Source organism: Phocoena sinus, chromosome 15, assembly GCF_008692025.1.
Source record: "Phocoena sinus isolate mPhoSin1 chromosome 15, mPhoSin1.pri, whole genome shotgun sequence".
Taxonomy (NCBI): Eukaryota; Metazoa; Chordata; class Mammalia; order Artiodactyla; family Phocoenidae; genus Phocoena; species Phocoena sinus.
In genome coordinates, this window is record NC_045777.1 from 36,279,145 (window position 1) to 36,295,840 (window position 16,696).

At 39.6% G+C, this 16,696-nt stretch overlaps 1 protein-coding gene across 1 annotated transcript in view; it reads left to right on the top strand.

Annotated features, from left to right (window-relative positions):
• The window catches only part of PLCB4 (phospholipase C beta 4), a 273,741-nt gene that overhangs the window by 244,478 nt on the left and 12,567 nt on the right, over positions 1–16,696 (top strand). Inside the window, exons 30-34 of the mRNA XM_032607078.1 lie at positions 48–113; positions 9,581–9,696; positions 10,951–11,026; positions 13,029–13,204; positions 16,350–16,451. Of these exons, the coding sequence (XP_032462969.1) occupies positions 48–113; positions 9,581–9,696; positions 10,951–11,026; positions 13,029–13,204; positions 16,350–16,451 (536 nt within the window). The remainder of the gene's footprint in view (positions 1–47; positions 114–9,580; positions 9,697–10,950; positions 11,027–13,028; positions 13,205–16,349; positions 16,452–16,696) is intronic.

Consider the following 16,696-nt stretch of genomic DNA (forward strand, 5'->3'; position numbering starts at 1 on the left):
CTACACAAACTTATTTGGGATCCTGTCTTTCTTTTTCCCCCCCACAGGCTTACTTGAAGCATTTAAAGAAACAACAGAAGGAGCTCAATTCTTTAAAGAAGAAACATGCAAAGGTAGAGTGTTTTGTGTGGGCAAGCAATATGTGTGTGTAGTTTTGTTTGCTTGTTTGTGTGTTTTTTCCTTTCATCTCTCTGATGAAACCTCACAGCCAAAAACACTACTTAGAAACTGATACCAGCCAACTGGGCAGAAGGACCTTCATTTTAACTGCTTAGAAATGAAATTTAAAAATAGAATCCGTTCGGGATTGGTTGTCACTGATTTGTGATCTGTGTTTCTAACATTTATTTCAAAAGCATAACAAAGCTTCACCCATTTCAAAATTGTTTCATAATTTGACTTTATCTAAACGAGTGGGCTGTCACCTGACTATTGAAAACCAGCACATAGTCTTAGTCTCTGGGTACCGAAATTCCCTTAGTCACTGGCAAATAGTTTGCCATACATGGTGTGTCAGGGGAGATGCTGGCCAGCTCCAAACTTCTCACCCAAGCCACCTAGAGAAAGAGTTTGTCTCACCTTCCCCCCCCATTATGTAAACTCTGCTTGCTGGCCTACTTATGGAATATAGTTGTTGTTCCTACTTACCCATAAGAAGAGGTCTTTGGACAGTGATCATGAGAAAATCTAAGTTAGCTACAAAGTTAAGAGAATAGCAGGAATTCTCACGTAGGTTGAAAAACTTCACAGCACCCAGACGCCATCCTGCTTTCAAGTCTTCCCTCACCGGGAAAAGAGACAAACGTGATATCTTTTTCCTTCCGAGGATGTATCACAACAGCTGCTGCTGCTGGAAGGGTAAATATGTCCTCTTCCATTATGGGTAAGGAGAGCAAGAGAAATTTTAATTTCTTAACTTGAAAGGACTTCTGAATTCTTTTAAGCTCATGTTGCAATCCCACTTCTTTATACCCTGACCCCAGCCTCAAACCAAGGCACAGCCTGCAGAGCTGGACTTGAGTGATGAACCTCTGAGTCACTTCAAATACGAAGATGCAAAGAGTGCAGCCTGGAACTCTGTCATCTCTTTAATGGTTTGTGCTCCTTTGAGAAATTTGGCCTAATCTTGGCCTAGTAACAGTCCCTGTATTATTGGCTTCATGGATTTGCTGATATAGCGGTCACTTCAAAGACTGCTCGAATTTCAATTCTATTCAGTGGAATTCCTTTCATTGCCACGTGGAAAACCCGCCACAGATTTTTATAAGTGTGGAGACAGAGCTCAAGTAGGGATTTCCATTTTATTGGTCATTGGCAGCAAGCTGGAATATGGAAAGGGAACAGAAAACGGAGAGAAAAGGAAATGCGAATGCACTTTCAATGACTTTGGTTATTAGGAATGGAGTTGGTAACCATATGGCAAGGAGTCATCCACCAGATTTTCCTTCTGTTTAAGTTGGATCTCTGTTATTGAGGCAGGCATCTCAATGGCCTTTGGACTGATTGGAAATTTAAACATTTTGGCCTGAGTCTCATTTAATATTTCCTTGAGGCATGACCAGGAAATATACCATGTCTGATAATAATAAGAATAATATATCATCTAGGATTTTTGTATGTGAAGTTATTTTCCAGATGCTGTGCTCAGCACTTTATATTTATTACCTCATCTTATACTTTCTACCCTATAAGATAAATTCTAAGTCCCCATTGTGCACATGTGGAAGTTAAGATCAGGGAGGTGAAGCCATGTAACTAATGCCAGCATTAGAGGGTAGCAGAGCCAATATTTGAACCCAAATTGTCTTGAGTCTGGAACCCATACTCATATTGCATTATTCTGTGAAGGATATTGGATGCTTCAGTAAGTAAACAAGTTCCTGTGTGTTGCATCAAAGGCAGTGGCAGCACATGGGACAGTATGTAAATCTCCATCTAGTTCGGAGAGTGTCAATATACTGGTTACCTGGACAGCTGCTGAGGAAGGTTGCTCCTTGGTTCTTTAGGACTTAACCTCTATAACACTGAGCAGAATTGTCTGCTGATTCCCTATCTAAACCTTCGAGTTCAGACTGTCTCAATTCTATTAACAGGCCTATCTGCTTAATCGGAAAAGTGGCAAAGATGGTGTCTTAGTCAGTTTGGGCTGCTATGACAGATTACCATAGACCAGGTGGCTTAAACAACAATTTCTTTCTTACAGTACTGGAGGCTGGAAGTCCAAGGTCAGGGTGCACCAGATTCAGTGTCTGATGAGGGCCCCCTTCCTGGTTTACAGACAGCCTCCTTCTTACTGCTCCTTACATGGTGTGGAGAGCTTTCATCTCTTTCCTGTATCTTCTTATAAGGGCACTAATCCCATTCATGAAAGCTCCACCCTCATGACTTCACCACCTCCCAAAGGCACCCCCTCCAAACACACTGGGGATTAAGGCTTCCACATATGAATTCAGAGTGGGGAGGGATACAAATATTCAGTCAACAGCAAGTGAAAAATTATTTTTCCATGAGAGAATTTAGAGGTAGCTTTGATAACTCTTCACCTCTGATGCCACTGAACTTTATTCCTTCCATTTTCTTCACACTTATTGGTGAGGAAATATTAGTATTTAGTAACAAATAAATCCTATATGGCAGAATAGAATCCAAGTTGCCTTCATTTGCAGAAACAACTTCAAGCTTCTTGGAGCCCCACATTCTAATAGAACCAAAACTTAAAAGGAGATTTTAAATCTCCCTAAATCCTACCATCTAAATTTGTGTGGACTTTCGTAACAGCTTTAGTGTACATTTTTTGGAGGAAGCCTTCAAAATGCCTTCAGTCAAGTAACAGAGCCAAATTGCACAGTAAAATATACAGTGCTTGCCTGTTGCTTTTCAGAATGCTTTTTGAAAGCATTTCTTAGCAGGCAAATGCATTTCATGGCTTGTTTTCCATATCCTCATGTACTTCAGAAGTTAAAGTCACAAATGTATGATTATAAGCTTATGATGAATTCCTTCTCCCACATTAAATACACAGGGGGCCCACTTTTCTATTCAACCTGCTTTGGCAGTATAATTTACGAACTCTGAATTCCATAATCTTTTTATATAGAACTACCACTACTAATAAGGCTGACATTTATTTAATGTTACTTTTGTGTTACATATTGTATATACATTCTTAAATTCTCACAATATCCCTGAAACCCAAATGGTATTATCCACATTTTAGACATGAATAAAATGAAATTCAGAGAAGTGCCTAGAGCAATATAACTCATTCATGCTGGTTATAATTAAAGTGCTTTTCATCTATTTGAACTGTCCAAAGGCTTTGCAAATAATTATTTTCAAACAGTTAGACCTTTGTCTCTATAAAGTTTCTGTAACTTTTCAGTCTATAGTACTTCCCTAATTCTTTCCACTGTCTCATCTAAGCCAACTTTTAAGATTAAGGGTATATTGGAATATTTACTTGCCCAATATATACTGAGGTCTACTCAACTAATGCACTTGTCTTTAAAACTGAAAAAAAGAAACACTGGTGAAGGAGGTGAAAGGATATGGTGAATCTGTTACCACTGGCCCCGCTTAGTGCCTGATCCCATTTGATCTTATTGATCCTAACACTAGTTTTTCTATCTGTCAATACTTTTCAAAAGGTAAAACTAGCTAATATATACATAAGCATTTATTATTTGGTATTCTTATAACAATTATATAAAGGAATATTATAATTATATTAACTTGTATCAGTTAGCTTTTGCTGAGTAACAAACTATCCCCAAATGTAGTGACTAAAAACAGCCACTGTTTATTTAGCCCACAATTTTGTAGCTCAGCTGGATGATGTTCCTGGTCTCATCTGGGTTCACTTGTACATCTGCTGTCACTACCAGTTTGGCAGATGGTGGGCAGATGTGGGGGGCTGGCTGACTTTGGAAGGCCTCTGCTTTCTGTGGTCTCTCATCTTCAGCAGTAGTCCAGGCTTATTCACATGGTAGGGGTCCCAAGAGACCAAGCCTCAGCTCAGAACTGGCACAGCATCACTTCCACCTCCATCTCTTGGCTACAGCAGGTCACAAGGCTGTCCCAGATTCAAGGGATGAGGACTCTACTTCTTGGCAGGAGGAACCACAAAGTCAGGTTGCAAAGGGGATTGGATACAGAAAGAGAAATCATTGTGGCCCTTTTTGCAAACAGTCTACCAGCCATTTGCCAGATGAGATAATTTACACTTAAAAGAAACACAGCTTGACTAAATCACCTAGCTTTTAAATGGTGGAGCCAAGCTTTGGACCAAATTCTATTGGACTCCAGAACTCAAGCTCTTCATCACTGTATTGGGTTGCCTCTGAGTTTTCCCACATTAGTTTTTATTTCCACACATCTTGATGGTCTTAGTGAAAGGTTTTTAAGAGCAGTCATGAGTCTACAGGGCACAGATATCTTGGCATCCTTTGGGACTGCTTTTTCAACACATGATCCTTGGGCCAAGAACTGGAGGCTTCATAGAACTGCATATTCTTGTGCCCACTGGAGACTTTGTTATCATCTCCAAGGAGAAATCTAGGAAATACATTTTAAATAAGCTCCTCTCCTATGCACATTAATTTTGAAAACTGTTTCTTTAGGAATATTATTTAGCACTCTTTACTGTTCCTCAGTGAAAACCCCACTAAAGGCCTGTAAGATGCAGAGCAGGCCTCCCTGAAAAATGGGTTTTGACCTGTTGTCAGGCAATAGGAAGGATTAACTACCCCAGCCTTTCTGTGAAACAACATTTATATAACCCTTTCTAACAGTTATGGTGCTACCTAAGATGGGGCTAAGGTTTGCTACCTCAAAGCTCTGGGTTATAAAATAACCTACAGAGGAGGGAAGGTAGCCTATGCTATACCTTCCAATCACAGCACCCATGGGTCAACCATGGCACATGGTAGCCAAAAGCAGAGACCAGTACTCAGTCCATGTTCAGTGACTGTAGGGCACTCTCAGCTATTACATACCAGCCTGAGTAAATCATGCCCCTTCTCAGAAAGGGAAGCAGAGAATGTGGTTTACTTAACCTAGTGGCTTAAGAAATGTATGGTCCATAAGAGAGCTTATTTCCAAACTTAAAGTTTAGCTGCAGGATGGAGGAGGAATAGTGATATGACAATGAGGATCTACCATATATGAAAGAGAGCCAAAGAAATAGTTGTGAGATCTACTGTTAGGACAGTGAGAAGAAAAGATAGGTACTGACCATTTGAGCCCCAAATGGGATCGAAATGCTAGCTAACATGGCTAGTTTTCGGAAAATGGCAATGGTCAATTGCTTTTGATCCTCTGAATGCAGTTGACAGTCAAACTTCTACTTGTCTCTCACTTTCTCAATTTGAAATGGAAACTAGTGGACTGCTTTTCAAGTGTCCATTAGATGAGACACAGAAAGAGCAGAACTAAGCAACCGTGATCCCACACTAGCGCAGGGCTCATCTGGGTCCAGAGCTAGGGTTGCTTTCATTAAAAGACAAGCATGCTTTTCAATTGTCAGATGTGGTCCAATCCTTAGAGAAAAAATTTAAACCCAAAGTTAAGTAAATATCCCCAATAACACATTAGAAGAAGAATTCCAACTCAAATGAGGTAAAAGAAGTAAATAAAGGAAGTTGGCCCCATGTAGAAAACGGGGAGCACTCATTCTTGTCCAAAGGGCAAGTCAGACTCAGTTCCTACCATTGGTCTGAGTCTGAGGTCTTCCCACCTTGAGAGTCTGTGGGCCAGCTTCATTCTCTAAAGGAGAATCACAGAACCTGAAATCTTACATGAATTTCCTCTTCTTTTAATATTGGCCACTAATTCAGTCTTTTTCTGAAACACCATGTAGGCAAAAAAAAAAAAAGCAATAACAAAAACTGAATGCATCCCTTGGACCACCAGTTTGCAGCATCATCACTAGATGAGTCAAATAAAATGCCTGAGAATCTGACTAAAATTTGGCATTTCAGTAAAGCTGCTAATGGAAAATATGCTCTTTGCTATGCAAGCAGTTTTGCTGATAATAAACACCAAGTCTACTGTTAAACTCATCAAATGTAATTCGTGGTAAGAAGTCAGTAACAGACCTACAACTCTGTCATGAAGTAGAAATGGGCAGAGACACAGCAACCACCCACAAAGGCAGCTTAGTGGTAATCTCAGAGGTGCGTGCTGAGCAAACGCGATTTACTCAGATGTTTCAGTATCATCTGTGGCGTGAGAATTTATGCCCAGAGTCACATCAGCCACAAGAATGAATTGCAGCAGAAGTTTTTCCCAGAAGAAGCTGAATTTACTCTTAATGTTTTTTTTTTCCACTGAGCAAATAGATATACTGTAGTTTTTGAGGTTACTATTGATTTTTTTTTTTCCTTTAGCAGTTGATGGTGGTAGACAGTTCTTTTTTTTTTATTGGAGTATAGTTGATTTACAATGTTGTGTTAGTTTCAGGTGTACAGCAAAGTGAATCAATTATACATATACATATATAGAGCAGGTACTCTTAACTTTGATAGAAATATATACAAATCCTGCTAAAAGCCATACATTAATTTCCCCAAAATGTCCCAATTAAGATAGACTTTTAAGTCAACATATTTAATTTTGGTACTCTTGACCTGAAAGAATGAAAAAGGACTTATCTCTTCCATAGGGTCTCATGACTCAGTTAAGGACCAAAAGAATAAAATCAATGATAGTTTTTTTGTTTTTTGTGTTTAGTATAAATAGGCTTAGAGATAATTTCCTGGCTCCTCTAGTTTGTACAACAGGAAGCTGAGGCTTGAGCCCACCACCACGCCCATCAAGTGATGATCAGTAATTAGGTCCCCATTTCTTTGTGAAAGGGGAAGTGTTGTCTGGGAACCAGATTATCCCAAAACTTCAATAACTGCTACCTACCAGGCAGGGATAGTTTTGAGCACAGAGAAGAAACACAAGAGATAATTTTTCAAGGTGAGCTTTCTTGTTATGTGTATTCATTGTAATCATTTTAATTCAATATGCTTCTAATTTTTTAAAATTCTATATACATTAGGTAACTTGCAGCTCATAACCATGAATTAGGTTGGGCAAACAAGGTCCTGTTCAGTTTTCTAATAAAGAAATTGAAGCCTGGAAAGATTTATGTTTGTTACACAAGGCCACTAGGATGAGCTGGGACCAGAATCCAAGTCCTCTTACTGCTTTTCCATGCTAATTTTTTTAAATTCGTGCAACAAATATTTACTGAATCTACTTTGTACCAAGCATTGGGCCGTGTAGTGGTGAAAAAAAGAGGTTTTCCCTGCCCTTGTAGAGCATATCTTATATACTTGAAGCCATCATGAATGCCTTTATGGTACAAACACCCTCATTCCTCATATCTTAATTGGGTTAATTAAGGTTCACCAGAATACTTCCTTAAGCAATAGTCTATGTCAGCTTACTTCCAATCCTCAGAGCCTCTTTATTTTTCCCTTTTCTTGTGCTGCACTAGAATATTTAAAGAAACAATCTTCTCCACCCTCCTTTCAATGATATTTGCAAGAGACATAGGAATGTGGTACCTCTGAAATGTTTTATTCTAGACTTGCATAGAGCCCCTTATATGCCCAGGAAAATTAATACATGTGCCAAACAGGCATGATGATTACTAAATCTTAGAAGGAAGGCTAGTAGTAGGGTGATTTAGTGGGTTTTTTTCCCCCATGACAATGCAAGAGTAGCTAAATCCATTTAAATAAGGATACATCGACGTGTCAATCTATTCCTGTGGCAGTAGGTTAAGCTTGGAGGAAAAGTTTATTGATTTAACTTCTCAGGCTGTTCTCCCTTCTCTCAGGTCACTCTCTGCATGTTTTCATGAGTACTGAATAATATAAGTAGGTTTGTATGTAATTGTATTTTGAATAAGGTATAACAGGCATTTGAAATATGATTTCTCTTATATTTAATCCTAACAACCCTATGAAGTAGGGAACAATCTCCCAATTATAAAGATTGAAGAAGGTATCACTCTCCCAATTATAAAGATGAACAGACTGAGAGGGTAAGTAGCTTGTCCTAAGACCTGAGACTGTCCATGTCTTTAACCCAATGCAGAACCCCTAGTTTATAACACAAAAGGGCACAGATATTGGTAACAGGACTGGATTTATGAGGTGTTCCAGGTTACCACAAATTAAGCAGGACATTGTTACCTATAATTCCCTAACCCCAAATCCAGAGGAAGGTAACATCACCTCAGAGCACTCATTGTCCCTGTTATCAGGTCCTGTTCCTAGAACCTTCCTGCCTAGCACCACCTTCCTCCATGCCTTCTCCCAGAGGCATTTATTCACTGGACAGGAATGCTGAGACCATGTGCACCAATGCGTTTCTGAAGAATTTATATATAAATGAACTGTAAATCAAGTCCTGTGTTAACCTGCTAACAGTATTGGGAAATTAAGAAAATCTTGGGAAAGTTCAAAATCCCTCCCCCATTTATATTTTATGAAATCTTTTAAGATATCCATGAATTAGGTTAAAGGTGAGCCTACCTTAGGAAGAAAATTAAATTTAAAATAATTAAGTCACTCACTTTTGTTACTCACTTAAAAAAATAAGCAAAAGGAAACATGACCATGAGGGTAGTTATATAACCTGAGCAAAGTCTATCCATTCCAGACTTTAGTATCATCTCATTTCTCTAAGTTTCTCAAGAGTAAGTCTAGGATATAACATCAAGCATCATCTTAGAGTGTATATTACTGATTGAACTGTTTTCCTCTATGATTAGGGGCTGATCAGCTAAAGAAATCTGATTTCAGTTAAGTCCCTGGCTGTGACCAAATTATCAGGAAGAAATAATGTTTATAAAGAAATACTTATTTTCAAAGCATTGCAGCCCCATTTTCAGTGATTGAAGGAAGCAGATGGAGAAATATTTTAACTATCTGTAAAGCTGAAGGCCAGGGTTCCTCAACATTCTGTCATCCTTGTGAGTGCATCTAGATTAGGAAGCTGGCAAAAATATCAATTGATGGGGATTCAAAATGAGCTGATATTGACAACCACAGTGGAGGTTCTCACTGTGTAATGATGGTATTCAAGACCTTCCAAAAAGTGTCCGGTGTTTAGAAGCCATGCCTCATAATGAATAGTTATATTCAGCATGTAAAAGAGAATAAATATGGTAGCTGAACTTGGGTTTTTGGGACTAGATTGTAGAAGGGGCAGTGGACTCATTAGATGACTCAGCAGAACAAAGATGGATGGGTGGCAGTTCTATGGAGACATCTATGTGCAGAAGAAAGAACTTTGGGATGATTGGTGTTGCCCAGCAGTGGGCAGGGCTGCCTTTTGAGGTGGGCATGTTCAATGGACTGAGACTGGAAACCCACTTGTTGGAGAGACCTGATGGGAATACAAGAAACTCTTGGGTCGGGTGGGAGATTGGAAGTCTTTCCAGCTCCCAGACTCAGTTACTCCTTAATTTTCAAACCAAGACTCTGAAAGAGCTGTTGAAAATTATGCCAGCCCAACATGGGAGAAAGTTTATCAGCTACACTACAGGTCTAACTCGTCACTACAAATTCTTCTCGTTCAGGAGCACAGTACCATGCAGAAGCTACATTGCACACAAGTTGACAAAATTGTGGCGCAGTATGACAAGGAGAAGTCAACTCATGAGAAAATCCTAGAGAAGGCAATGAAGAAGAAGGGGTAAATGCTGTTTATGTCCTTCTGGAGGCTGTTTGCCTTTTTATGTTTTGTCTTTTCCCACAGTTCAACTGCCTGTTTAGGCCAAGGAAGAACTTAGTCTTAACTGTGTTTTCATCATTAACAATGATTCCTGGAAAATAAGCGACTCACTCAGCTGAAGGGAGTGACTGAAGTGGAAAAGAGGAGCTTTATTCAAGTTCTGCAGCTGTTGGTTAATGAAGTAATAACTGTGTCTTTCATGGTACCTTTAAGGTGAATGGGGGTCGAGGGGGAGAAGGAAGGACAAATTACAGTTGGAAAAATTCCAGAAATCATTTTGCATTGCTAAGTAATAAATAATAAGATTGATACACTCAAGGAAAAAAAATGCAATTTTGATGTTTAATATTACAAGAATCCTTAGCTTATGCCAACAGATGAAACTGTTGAATAAAACCTATCACTGCATTTACCTTGAAAGATTTTATCTATTGATAGAATTAAGCTGGGGGAATGTTTCTGTGTTGCTGCAAGCTCACTGAATAACAGAGCAGGAGGGAAACACACTCAGTGCCAGCCATGGAGAAGTGATAAGTTGGATGTTTAGAATGTGCCTCTCAGAGACACTCTCTATTAATAATATGATGAAACACTCTGACTTAGGCCATAATAAATCAGAGCATATATGCTGAAGGCAGAAGCTCAGGGCCTATTCTGGTTTCAGCAATGATATGGATATCACTGAAATAAGCAGTAATAGTTGCTGGGCAATTGCCTAGTATATATTTCCTACTCACAATAGAGTAAGAAGCAAAAATTACCCTGTACTGCCAAGAAATGCTATTTTTCTCCCTTGCTGGCATGTGTCACAGACAAAAATCTGGCTTTACAACCAAAGTGGAAGCATTGAAAGCTCGCTTCAAGGCTGAGGTCCTATTTTTCAGTTCTCATCCTAAATAGTGTACTTTTGAATAAACAAAAAATAGCTTGAAGAAAAGCAGGAACCAAAATGGAAACTCTGACAACAAACCCTTAACAATGAAATAATTGTTAGGTCTGAAATATCTCTTTGTGTAGTGGTTGAATTGAGTAATCATGATACAGATATTTTGTAAGGTGTGCATCTATTACTGGAAGAACCGAGGCTGCCCAGTGAGCCATGGCGTCTCATGTTTGATGAACAAATTGTCTTCATTGGAAGGCTTTGGAGCAAAGGTTCCTGGGAGAGGAAAGATATCTAATGCCTGGCATGCATTTGTGGTTTTCCATTTTCAGGGGAAGTAATTGTCTCGAAATGAAGAAAGAAACAGAAATTAAAATTCAGACGCTGACATCAGATCACAAATCTAAGGTAAGAAAATACCTATTTTTACAGCAGCAACTGCGGAAGATACTGCGTAATTTTTTAGAAGCTGCACCCAGTTTAAATCAGAAATAACAGTAGCCTGGGGCTGGTCTGGGCTCACTGGCTTGGAGAAGAGCCATTTCATGGAACACCTTTTCCTTAATTTGTAAACATATGCTCACAATATCTATGTTGTCTGCCTCAGAGGCATCAAGGGAAACAACTAAAAGGAAATAGTGTATAAAATACAGAATATGATTCCCTATAGAAGTAACATTCATCATAGGACAGAAAACCACCCACCTTGAGGGTTCAGTAGCTCTTTGATACTTATTCCGTCCTAACTTTGCTGTGGAAGTTTGGGATGGGAAAAAATCCAGAGCTGAGATTCTAGGAGATGAGACTAATTACTTGGATTCCCCCAAAGACGCAAGAAAATAGTTTAGGGGACATTAATGAAGATTATGGACATTTTGGAGAGCTGAGCACCAAGGTGCCATCAAGAACATAAATAATTATAATTATAATAATTATTAAAAAAAAGAAACTCTGAAAGAAAGTTTCCAACTATAGCTTTTGGTCAAACCAGCCAGCCTCTGTATGTCTACATGCAGCTCTGTCATCCAGCCAGCGACCCTGCCACACACCTGGGCCAACCAGGCATCCAAGCTGAAGTTCTCTTTGGTGCTGTGTATTTTGTGTCCACTCTGCCATGCAGTCTGTAGAGGCAGTAAGCTGTGTATCTTTAAGAGTTGTTCCCGGGCTTCCCTGGTGGCGAAGTGGTTGAGAGTCCGCCTGCCGATGCAGGGAACATGGGTTCGTGCCCCAGTCCGGGAAGATCCCACATGCCGCGGAGCGGTTGGGCCCGTGAGCCATGGCCGCTGAGCCTGCGCGTCCGGAGTCTGTGCTCCGCAACGGGAGAGGCCACAGCAGTGAGAGGCCCGCGTTGCGCAAAAATAAAGCAATAATCAAACCCAGTTTAAAAAAAAAAAAAAGAGTTGTTCCCCACTCTCTCTTTCTCTCTTCTTAACTAGAATATGTGAGAATTAACAACTATGCAACATGCCATGATTTTTAAATGCTTTGCATAAATAGGAAAGCAGAAATGTTGGCCACCGTATCAATTTTCTTTTGCTGCATGAAACACCATGCGAAATTTTGTGGCGTAAGCCAGCTACCATGTATTAGCTCACAATTCAGTGGGTTAGAATTTGGGCTATGCTCCACTGGACAGTTCTGCTGATTTTGGCTGGGCTCATGTGTGTGTCAACAGTCAGCTGGGACTGATAGCCTCACTCATCTCTCTGGTGGGTAGCTGACTGCTGGTTGTTTTTTCCTACATGACCTCTCATCCTTCAGCAGGCTAGCATAGGCTTTACCACAGGTTAGCCTCAGGGTTCCAGGCATAGAAAAAGGATAAGTACTTTCCAAGCTTCTGCTTGTATTACATTTGCTACTGTCTTGTGGCTAAAGCAAGTCACAGGTCAGCCAGATTCAAGGAGGTGGAGAAAGAGAATCTAGCTATTGATGAGCTGTAAAACCACAGTGTGAAGAGCATAGATACTCTTTGCAGGAGAAGACTTTCTACCCCAGCATCTGTTCAAATGACACAATAAGTCATGATCCAGGAATAAGAGAACACATCTCTCTATTCAGATCTGTGGCCTTGTGGAAGTGAAGCTGGAAAAATATAAGGTGATGAAGAGAACTCTGGTAGAATTGGTAAAGGAGCCCAAAGCCCAGACAAACCATAGTGTGGGCGAGTTAGGCAGTTGAAATAACGAGTCATGATTAAGTATTTAGAGCCAAAGTGATTGCTCTATTTTAATAAGCAATGACTTCCTGATTCCCACTGATTAGTACATATTTTTGCAGGTTATATGGGTGTCTACTGATTGACCAAGTAAATTGGTGGGAGGGATCTGAAATGCATGGCTAATATTGTGCTTTCAGTTCCTACCTGACCTGTGAGAATTCCAAGTGGCACCACCCGCTTTTCCCCACACAGGTCAAGGAGATCGTGGCGCAGCACACAAAAGAGTGGTCAGACATGATCAACACTCACAGTGCAGAGGAGCAGGAGATCCGGGATCTGCACCTCAGCCAGCAGTGCGAGCTACTCAAAAAGCTCCTGGTCAACGCCCACGAGCAGCAGACCCTGCAGTTGAAACTGTCCCATGACAGGTGGGAAAGTTAGCTCCAGAAGACACTCCCAATTTTTACGAAAGACTAGTTTTGTGGTGTGTGTGTGTGTGTGTGTGTGTGTGTGTGTGCACCTGTCAAGGTAGTAAGGAAAATCAACTTGACATACAACATTGAGCTTTTACATATATCCTATTGTACAGTTGACGTGAGCAAGAGGAACTATGAGAAATGGCCTCTGCCATCAAAGGGCTTCCAAGCGTTAGCAAGATCTCACACTCCCATGACAAATTAAGTCACGTTACAAGTAGCGTAGGATACATACTAAAATGTGTCACAGGCTCTACTGCCTCCAAGTGGTCCCAGATGCTTCATAGAATGATAGGGCTTGAGGCGGCCTTTGAAAAATGATCTGGAGCCTCTTAGAAGAGAAGACATAGAAGGAGATAAAGACCAAGCAGTTGAGCTCCTAGAGGGATTGGTTCTGATCACTCAGAGGTACCTGAGGAAAGACTCTTGTTTCCACTGTCTGGACTTCTATGAATTCTAGAAAAGCAGGCCTGATCAAGAAACAGCAAAAAGTATCTGTTTATTTTGGTCTCACCCCATTTCAGCAAATTGCATACTGCAGATGATGAGCTGGACTTTTTCCCAGGGCGGAAGAGTGTTTAGGTCAGTTATGTCTTTTTGTCACAGCTTTGTTGCAGCTCGCCTGCGCCGTCCTTAGTGCCAAGTGTATGCCACAGTTATGGTCTGTTGATACACACAAAAAAGTAGAAAACAGAAGCATTTTACAAACAAATCAAAAAGAAACTTTTAAAATCTAACTGCATGAATTATCTAGGCACATTCTGAGATTTCCAACTTTATTTTGGAGTGATATACAGCCATAAGAACATGAAGTATTTTTGCCATAGTTTCTGATTCTCACATGAATCAACTAAATGAGGTATACTCTGCTGAGTTTCCTGTGGGCTAAGTTTCCAGACCCTATCCATTTTCAAGTATTCTATTTATTTGTATAGGATTAAAAGTTGTCTTTTTTTCCCTTAGAAATGCTCTTGATTTAGTACACAGAAAGGTCTGTTCATTATCCTCCCTTTGACCATTGCTACAATACCAGATTTTAGGTGTCCACCCTTATTCAAAGATACTTCAAAGAGTAAGGTACTCTATTCTAATTTTTTTTCTTTTGAAGTTGAATAAAGGGAAAAAATTAGCCCACAACAGCAGGCATTGTCTAAAAAAAAAAGTAAATGAATTCTTGCATGACACAGGAAGTCATTTGAAGGAACCATAACCTTAATACTAACTTACCTTAAAAAACAGATCGATGACAGGGGTATTTTTCAAAAAAACAGTAGCATCAAAGCTTTTTCTCAAGCATCCTGTAGTTGTGTTTCTTTGTCACCATCACAGCTGTCGCTCTCGGTTAAAAAATCTTGGCTTCTTAACATTCAGCAGCATTATTTGGTTATAGATAGGTGCTTGTTGAATGAAAGAAGAGATGGTCAATTTAATAACAAGTTATGAAAAATTTTGAGAGCCATTTTCTTGGGCCCAGTAGTTTCTATACATATTCCAGCCTCTGTGGCCCTAAGGTCTCTGACTGAAGCACTCTCTGTTTCAGCTTTGTCCACCCCTTTCCCTGAAGTACAAACACTACTTAAACAACCTCACTCCTTGGTCCCTCATTTCCAGGCAGTGCTTCAAGGAGATTGCCACAGGTTCCAGGGAAGATTCTTTGTTAATATTCATTTTAGTATTCTAAATTGTATGCTTTTAATGAACTCATCAATAATATAAAGATATGAGTTTTTGTGGTACACACACGCATTCACACACACAGTGATCAGTCACCTGTAAACATCCTTTCCCCCCTCCCTATTTCCTATGCTTATTTGAAACCATTTCATCCCCTTCCTTCCCTTGGGCTGTCAGAAAACAGGATGGTCACTTGTGAGTGTTAGAACATCCTTTCTCTTCCAAGCCATCTGATCCCAAAAACATGGGGCAAAGCTGGAATATCCTTGTATTCTACTGACCATAAGTGGTTGTCCCTGTGCATTCTTTGATTACTCTCATGCTGTATTCACTATTTACTTTTTTTTAAAATTGTATATAGGTTGGTAAACATGATTGCCTGACATATTTGTATATAACTTAAGATTTTTAGCTTTTATTATTCAGAATTCTTATGGCATGTTAATGACAGTGTCCTACTCTGGGCAGCTGAATACGATCATTGTGTGGTTAGGGTTAGCTTAGACACACATAATGTCGCTTCTTCCCAGCCCACCACTGTTACTTCACAGTGACCCACTGCCCCCAGGAGAAGCATCCTCGTGGATCGGGGCTCCTGCCCTCCTTTCCACAGAGTACAAAACAACTTGATGAGCCCAATAGTGAAATAAAAAGTGAACCTAGTCCCGTTGTTACATGTGGAATGTGTTTTCTGTTTCTGTTTTCATTTTTTTTTATTAGAGTTAAATATCCATAACATGAAATTTACCATTTAACCATTTTTAAAATGTATGGCATGAAGTCTATTCGCACTGTTGTGCAACCATCACCACCATCCATCTCCAGAACTTTTTCATCTTCCCCAGCTGAAGCTCTATACCCACTAAACACTAGCTCTCCACTCCCCTAATTTTTCTTCTTTCCAGTTTTATCGAGATGTAATTGACATACAGCACTGTATGGTTTCAGGTGTACAGCATAGTGCTTTGGCTTTACATACATCATGAAACGATTACCACAGAAAGTTAGTGAACATTCATCATCTCATATAGATATAAAAGAAAAGAAAAAGAAAAAATATGTTTTCCTTGTGATGGGAACTCTTAGAGTTTACTCTCTGAACAACTTTCATATATAACGTACAGCAGTGTTCATTATATTTATCATGTTGTACGTTACATCCCTAGGACTTATTAATCTTATAACTGGAAGTTGGTACCTTTTAACCACCTTCCTCCAATTCCCCCTCCTCCCACCCCTGCCTCTGGTAACCAGGAATCTCATCTCTTTTTCTAGGAGTTTGGTTAGGTTTGTTTTTTGTTTTATGAAGTATAATTGATCTACAACACTATGTTAGTTCCTATGTTAGTACACAACATAGTGATTCAATATTTCTATACATTACAAAATGATCACCACCTGTTTGTTTATTTTTAATACATAGGGAAAGCAAGGAAATGCGAGCACACCAGGCTAAGATTTCTATGGAAAATAGCAAAGCCATCAGCCAAGACAAATCTATCAAGAATAAAGCAGAACGGGAAAGGTGAGTCTGAATGCTCACTGCCGGAATATAACACTGACTTGAAGACACAGACTCGACAATATTTCTGTGTGTATACACACACTCACATTTGAGATATAAACAAACCTGTGAGTTCTGGTTTAGAATCCTGCTATTATAACTGCTAGAAGATGTATTATTATTGCTGTAAAACATCTTCTGATTGTTTACTACCACTAGTAAAACAGATTTACATTCAATATATGTGTGCTAATTTACAAACAAAA